The sequence below is a fragment of the Amphiura filiformis genome, chromosome 20 (genome assembly GCF_039555335.1).
Source record: "Amphiura filiformis chromosome 20, Afil_fr2py, whole genome shotgun sequence".
NCBI classification, from domain to species: Eukaryota; Metazoa; Echinodermata; class Ophiuroidea; order Amphilepidida; family Amphiuridae; genus Amphiura; species Amphiura filiformis.
In genome coordinates, this window is record NC_092647.1 from 6,790,901 (window position 1) to 6,799,469 (window position 8,569).

The window sequence follows — 8,569 nt, forward strand, 5'->3', positions numbered from 1 at the left end:
ATATGTAACTTTTGAGTCAGTTTGTATGTTTGAAGGTGCAAAATTAACCATAAGGCATACTGTTTTACAGCTGTATTCAGAAATTGCAATCATCCCAACAAATGGTATAAAGATCATTTCTGAGTTTGATTGACAGATGACATCAGATGCAAAAGAGTCTTTATTCAGTATCAGATAATTCCTTCATTTTTTTTGCAAGTGACAACGGTACAGGATAAAGATGTTAATAACAGCTGTAGGTGAGAACCTAGCCACAAACATGTGACTAGTGGATGGAGTACATGTAGTACCACTACCAATCATATCAGTCTTTGTCCACATTCCACATCTAACTAATTTGAACAGAACAAACAAATGCTGGTACAAATGTCCATTAGCTCCTTTCATAGATTTCATATTTGAATTCTATTCCTTTCTCTTCCTGAACTTCACCATTGACTTCTGGGTCACTGCAAAGAAATAGGAAAAATAATATTGGTAAAAAACATTTTCATTCAGCCTCAATTATTATCAAAATTTGCTTGATGCAACCAGAGGAGACAGATGTCCCGGGAGATGTCCATTTACAAGTGGGTTTCAGTATTGCATACAACATGAATAAAGTAAAAAGTATGCAATGGGGCTGTGATGGTTCTTCTAAATATAGGTTAATTGTGGTATTGTCCTGTATGGAGCTGCACCAGTAATAGCATCTGCATGTATACACCATTTGGGAGATAAAAATTGATCATGTATGATATGCCATGTATGGTACATTTCAGAGGTTGTTGGATGTGAATGGGGGAGCACTTGTGTGCGAGTGACCCTCCCCCAGCCAAAAAATAGTCATCCCCTGGGAATATTATAATGATATTTTGATGTCGGTGATACTCGGTGATGCCAATGCCGTGCCTTAGGCGCACAATTGGGCTACTTGGCGATCACTTGCCGCTACTCAAAAAAGCATGCCGCTACTTGCCTACTTTTGCCAGTCTCAGGTCAGCGCACTAATTTGATGTCTTTTCCTTTCAAATTAGCCGATTTATAAAGGTTTTGAGTCTTTGAAGCTCTAAATTGAAATTACAATGGGTTTTGTGACCATTTATTGATAGGTCAGTAACTTCCCAGTAAGTACCAGAAGTTTTAAAGTCAAGTGCTTTTCCGCCCAATTGGGTGTTTTGCATTCTAAATGCGGGTAAATCCGCCCAAATATCCGGTATTGGGCGCTTTTTTGGAAGCTTAAAAAATTGGGCTACTTGAGAATCCTTTACCGCGGCCTGGCGAGTCAATGCGCCGCGCATTGATGCTGAAAAGTTTTGGCAACACTGGTGATACTTACACAATCAGCTGGTATAACTTGGTGTCAAACTCAGGGAAGAATGTGTCACAGTCAAAGTCAGCCAGTACTCTTGTTAAGTAAATTCTATTGCACAAAGATTTATTCACTGCTTCCTGCAAAGCACAACAGTGGAATAGAATAGAAAAGAATAAAAGATTGTATTGTAATAATTCTGATTCTGATTTTATATGTGCTGAACTATAGCACAGCGTAGGGCACTCGTGGGGGCAGTCTAAAAGCAGATGACCTCATGGCGTATAGTACCGTATACCATGCTCACTCACACACACAGAGGTCAGTCACCAGGCTATTTTGTCAATAGCCTTTAGTCGGATGTCCCTTGGCCCATTTATGTGTCTCAAAACTATTAAACAGGTCGGAACAAAATGGCCATGCATGGCTGTGGATTCAACCTACATGTACTATGGCAATTTCTGCCATGAAGATACCGGGGCTATGACACTGTGCCCCATATGTAAACCCCCATGCCCCCCTCCACACACATGCTCTCACCTTGCCAACATCATATCTTGTACAATGTACACAGCACCCCCACCAATGATCCTGATGGACTCTACATTATCACCTGTAAGAGACTTGAGCACCAAATCCAATGCATTCTTTGAACTTGGAAAATGCCACACCCACACTCCCACCTTGCCAACACCATACCTTGTACACAGTGCCCCACCAATGACCACGATGGACTCAACATTATCACTGGTAGGGTACTTTGACACCAAATCCAATGTGTCCTATACATTTATATAAATGCCACCCCACACACACCCCTACATTGCCAACAACATCCCTTGTACACAGCGCCAACTTTGGAGGTGACGCGTATAGGGCTGAAAAGGCCCCCCTATTTTTCTGTATCGCTGTCACCCAAAGACCCCATATTTTTTTACGAACACATGCTCTATCACCCGAAGACCCCCTACTTTTTCATTTGATATGTCACCCAAAGACCCTTACTAGTTCAATTTGAACAGCAACAATCATTTATCACTGATTTTGTTACTTATTTTGAAAAAACAAAGAAATTTGAAGAGATTTAGAATTAGAATTTTGATTTTCGAGGTTTCTGCGGCGCTATCTCGGCTCTCACCCAAAGATTCCATTTAAAAAGTCATGTTCTCACCCAATGACCCTATATTTTTTACATTTTGCTCTCAATAAATGCCAAAAATCATGCTCTCACCCAATAACCCCATATTTTTTACATTTTGCTCTCACCGAATGCCCCTTAGTGCGAAAGCGTCAGCCCTACACCTATTTTGTTACGAGTCGTACTTGACTCAAGGCCAAAATCACCTTTCACCCAAATTCACACGAATGCACAACACAAATACACTGTTTGATTATGCTAACAAAAACTAAGTCTTTAATTGAAAGCACGTTATTATTGGTACAATTTATGACAACAAATGCACATACACAATAATCAAATATAATCACTCATTATCTATTTGGTACTTAGCCAGCATTCTTCTTCTTGGCGATCATTAAGTTCTTGCAATGTTCTGGACGGCTGATGTATATATCCTTAATCACTTGTCCTGCGAAAATCAGCGAAGTCCTTTGTACACTTGCATTGATAAATCCTTGCGTATAAAATCCATATACGAAAATGGGTTCTCCAAACACGTTTATAACTCCTTGCGCAGTTCTCCTATGCTAAACTCCTTGCGCCGTTCTCCAATACTAACTCCTTGCGCAGTTCTCCAAATCTCCTTACTCCTTGCGCCGCTTTCTCCAAACTTGGTGCTATTTCCACCTTTCACACAATATCTTCAGGAAGCAGGACTGCGATGCAGTTGTCCCCACTTATTTTGACAGTTGCGTTGAATCAAAATACCAGACTTCAGCAAGTCGACAGAAGAATATATTTCCTTTCTTGGAAGAAGTACATTCTTTGACATATTCTAGATCTTCTCCGACAACACTGGCAAATAGTAGTACTTTGACCACATAAAATATTTCTGGTTTGCAATTTCCTTTCTTTGAAGGAATTGGACTGTAAGCATATTAGCTAGCTAGCCCAGATCAACACTATCAACTGTGACAATAATTGTGTTTACATTTTCTTATATATCAAGCATGGGAAAAACCCCATTCTATTATGGGCCATTTACTGCCTTCACACTATGCTCAATCTGGGAAATTCCCAAGTCTTACTTATAACATTAACCTTTCTCATGACATCATTTCCTTAGGGGAATTCCATTACATCACTTTCTTTTTACAACCTCAGGGGGTTTCCAAATATTCCAAATTACTGTAAAAGTCAATATTTTCGCGAGAAGATATTTTCGCGATTTTGAAGATTTTATCAATTGCGCGAGAATTAAATTTCAGCGGTTTTGATATTGATACGATAGAAACCTAATGCAAAAGGTTATTTTCGCGAGTTTTTATTTTCGCGATTTTATGTCCACTCGCGAAAAATAAAAACCTCGCGAAAATTTCCACTTTTACAGTAGATATGATTCAACTTGTTTTGCTCAATTTGAGAGGGGAATTCCCCCAAAATGTCATCACCCATGTAACTTTGTAAACAAAGACAAATCATCAAATTAAATTACTCAGGGCACATCACAATATCCATTTCATATTGAAGTGCCCCCCCACCAATATTCCAGATGGACATGACATCATCTCCAGAGGAGACTTGGACACAAAAATTCCAATGCATCTTCTAAACTTGTACACTCCTCACATGCACACCCTACACACAATGCACACACAATCCCACATTGCAGCAACATGTACACAGCACCCATGGTGATCCAGATAGACTTTACATTATCAGCAGTATGAGACTTGGAACACCAAAATCCAATGCATCCTCAAACTTGTACATCCCTCACATGTACCCCACCAACATGCAATCCCACAATGCAACAACAACATACCTTGTACACAGCACCCCCACCAATGATCCAGATGGATTCTACATTATCACCAGTAGAAGACTTTGACACCACATTCAATGCATCTTCTAAACTTGTACACAAATGATGAGCACCAGCTGGCTTCTCTCTGAATTAAAAACAACAATATTTGCAACTTATGATAATGATAGAGAAAGGAACTACTTCTCTCAACATGCTCAAGTAATAATAACAATATTTCGTCAGTTTCATTCCATCGTAGCAAAGTTTTTGAAAATTGGCACATATATGTTTTCAATGTGCACTTTCATTTTGCCAAGTTTTGGCAGTCAAAATTAGCAAATCAATTATTAATTAGCTAATGCACTGCATACTGGTGTATCACCTTGACACCACTAATGAAGCCGACGTAAATAACGTCATACAAATTATATGGCCGCAGAGGTGACGTAAGGTTATATAGGAACAGGTGGTTTGGATGTACTTATTATTGTTTTCAATTTGCCAGTAATAATAATGTCTTGATATCTTTTGAAAGTTATATGATACAATTTATTTATTTTACTACAGAGTGACATTTCGCAGTAAGTAAATGAATGTCTTATTTACACAGCTCAATTTTATATTGGCATTTCTTCACACCGGATGCTTTCGAAAAGATTTCTATTCGTGGTGGCCATCCTTACTTAATAATAGTACAAATCAATTTTGCAAGACCTATTTGTTGGTCATTTGATGCAGCAGTTTAAATATTGTGATCGCCCCTTTTTTAATTAAAAATCATAATCTGTCATGTTTTCAATAATATTACCTTTCAATAAGGCCAAATCACCCGATTTGACAAAAAAGAAATGCGGACATTTTTTTAATTTAAAAAAAAAAAAATTGTATAGTTTTTTCCAGAAAAATTGGGCGAAAATCAGACTTTTTTTCTCAAAATACCATAAAAAAGTCGGGAATTAAAAAATTTTAAAAAATCGCATTTCGCATTTGTTTTCAAACCAGTTGTGAGCTTTGAGACAAACCTTTTTTTTTTTTTTTATTTTATCACTCTAATAAGTACCTCTCTCTAATAAGCGCTCTTGTGAACTTTTCTATCTGTTTAAGTGCCCCTTTAAATGCTCTTTACCATAAAAAGGAAAAAAATATTAGTTGAATCACATTCAGATCATCTCTGCAAAAAAAAAAACCAACAAAAAAAACCCACACATTTTACCATTTCCAAATGGGTGTAAGTTGCAATTTGTAAAAATAGCCAATACCTATCCAAATTTTACAACAATTAACATAAATTATCTGAAAAAGTTGAATATTATTACTTTGACATTCTCTGCATGCTCTGTTTAATACCCGGGGGAGGGTACTCTGTACAATTGACCATATGGGGACGTGCCGCAAACATGGGTAGCATTTTCGGGCTTTTGGTATATCAATGACCCCTTTTTCTAAGTCAATTTTGGTATATGGATGGGTCCTTTTTTTTCAAAATTTTCTAATTTTTTTCGGAAAATAGCCCAAGTTTGCCTTAATCTAGCCAAAATTTTCCCAAAATTTTTGGGAAAATGTGTAAAAACTAAGACAATTTGGGTTAAATTTGGCAAAATTTTTTGACTTTTGGTATATCGTTGGGTCCAAATTTCTTGAAAAATTGGTATATTGATGGGTCCACTTTCAAATTCTCAGCGGCACACCCCTACCAAAACCAAAGTTGAGTACCCCCCCTCCGGGTTTAATACTTACGCAAGAGATTTGCTAAGGATAACGTTCACTCTATTTGGTAGAGGTCGAAACTTCTCAGGTATGGAATCCCAGGTTTTGCGGCCCATTATCACTGCATTTTGTTTGCTGTCTAGTTTGGTCTTTGAAGTCATTTCTGCAAAGTATTTCATATCTTTCCTGGAAATTGGATGTACAAAACAAAACAAGCTTACATTTTACAAGTCGCATAATCTTATATTCTACATTCAGCGTACACTTCATTCTTAGTACATTTATAGCAGTCTATTTTTACTTGACATTTGAACAAGATCATTTTCAATTAGCCATGCCAGTCTCAACCAGACTTCATGTTTACACAGGGATAACGCTGGGTTTTCAAACAAGGGGTCAAAAATTTGAAATTTTGTTAAACTATGGATCCAAAACAATAGAAATAAAGGGTTCAAATGACCCTTTAGCAACCTCTAAATGGTAATTTTGTGCGCCAAAAGCTAAAAGAATGCGCCTATGACCCCATGGCGCAGGTTAGTGCTACCCCTGTGTTTACACCATAACTGTGCATAATCTGGCAGTGTGAAAGATTTTTGCAACTATACTAGGAATTTCAATTGAATGAACACAGCTTTCAACAGCTCTATCATAAGATCCAATCGCTATGATTGTATATTGCGTTTTTCAAACTACAAAGCGAAGGCACGATCTTGGATACAATATTCTTAGTCAGTGGGAGTGGTCTAGTTCGTAGACACATTTCTGATTGGACAATCGCATGATTTCGGGTGCCGTCTATCAGGCCGTAGACGACCCCACGTCATCATGCGTCTTGATAATGCGTAACTCAGCGTGTAGAGGTGCGGCGTATGTATCGCGCTGGATGCGTAGACTAGTGCGGAATACTGAACGCGCTTAGCAATACTCGCAACAGAATATGTGAAGTTGTAAACAAGTTTCGTTCATTTTATAATGAGGGAGTTTTTATGACGGTAGCTTAGTTTTTGCTTAAAAATTTGTTTACAGTTATTAAAATAATATTTAACTGATTAAGAATGAGAATAAGCGATAGGAATTTTTTTTTGCCTATCCTCTACCTATGATGAGCGACAGGCAGGTCCAATATTTTTATCGTAGTGGATACGGCTGCGCCGGCATCCACTACTCAAAATATTGGACCTGCCTGTCGCCTATCTGACGGTAGAGGATAGGCAAAATAAAAATTCGTATCGTTTATTCTCTAACTAACCAATCATGAGTGCATTGGCATGGTTGGATTCACTTTCATGTTACGCACGCACAGTCGCACAATCTAGCATACATCACGAGCGCTGTGCACACAAATCATCGTCATGCCATGTCAGGCTGCATTTGGAATTTCTACTGTAGCATGACTATTAAATTTCTTCCATGGTCTGGGCTGTGCGTACAGGCAATAAACAATTTACACTGATTAATTGAATTGGTTGATTAGCGGTTTTGACAACAATACGCTCGACCCATAGACCGGCCTAGTGCCGTACTATTACGCTGACTTTCGTATTCGGCGAGGAGGACGATTTCGACCTCCTCGTTTGTTTACAAACAGAGAGGTAGACAAAGGAGACTGTCAAACCTGTTCCGCTTGTCCAAATACTCAAGTATCAAAAGGATGGTCCACAATAGAGACTAAATCAGTGATTCACGCAACATGAATAGGGGATTAAAAACTGTGAAGTAGCACCATGTGCTTCTATTGTCCAATTTGCCATCAAGATTTCGAATGAAAACAGTTCAGACCCAGTACACGATAATGTCAGAAATTAATAATTTGTTCTGGGTCTGATTATTCGGACTAAGACCGGCCATTGCCAATTGGTTGTTGTCGGAAACCTCACCACTTCTACACGATCGCAGATATGTACCCAGACCACGGAAAAAAAAAGTTAACTTTAGCTTCCAGAGAAGTATGGCAGTTTTTTGGCTTAACTTTTGCTCTGATTGACGCATGCGCCCTGTTCATTAATAATAAGTGCTAGCAACAGACTCGTAGTTTGTGATCCCTTCAAGCATGCAAGAGAGCTGCTCTGCGACAAATATGATTTAAGATATTAGTAGTCACTTCTGCCGGTTGGTTTGATGTAACTGTCTGTGTGTATGATTTAAATAAATTTTGAGCTCCGAATAAAACTGACCTCAGCCTCCAAGGTAGGTTGCCATTCTTGCCGATGCCCATTCCATTCCTACTCACAGCAACAATTAGATGAACAGGTTTCTCGCACGCCATTTCTGATACTAGATGATTTGGGGCAATATAAAAAATGCACTGTGTTGATCTGATCGGTGTTGATCACAGAATTAATCTGTGGTGTTGATGTTGTGCAACAAATTTTCGCGGGGTTTCCTAACCGGAAGTAAATGTTGACTAATCGACTAATAAAAGGGGTAGCTACACTGATATCATGAATATAGTAATCTTAAAAATCCAACTTCTGTAAAAGCGCTGTAGCAAGTTCATGAAGTTATAGCCCTTTCTCTTCAAAGTTTTGTTCTTTAATTTGAAAATACAAAAGAAAAAGATATTATGCACCATAAGTGTTTAAATATTATATTTGGTAAGTTTAATTCCAGGATAACTCCCTCAAGATTAGTTGACGAGTCTGAC

General features: G+C 38.2%; 1 protein-coding gene across 1 annotated transcript; it reads right to left on the minus strand.

Moving 5' to 3' along the window:
- Positions 1–261: 261 nt before the first annotated feature.
- On the minus strand, positions 262–8,249 carry LOC140142896 (dihydrofolate reductase-like). The gene is made up of 5 exons (XM_072164918.1): positions 8,100–8,249; positions 5,956–6,111; positions 4,237–4,363; positions 1,319–1,431; positions 262–449 (listed from the first exon to the last, which is right to left on the minus strand). The coding sequence occupies exons 1-5, from the start codon at positions 8,189–8,191 to the stop codon at positions 374–376; spliced, it is 564 nt and encodes a 187-aa protein (XP_072021019.1). The 5' UTR covers positions 8,192–8,249; the 3' UTR covers positions 262–373.
- Positions 8,250–8,569: the final 320 nt, after the last annotated feature.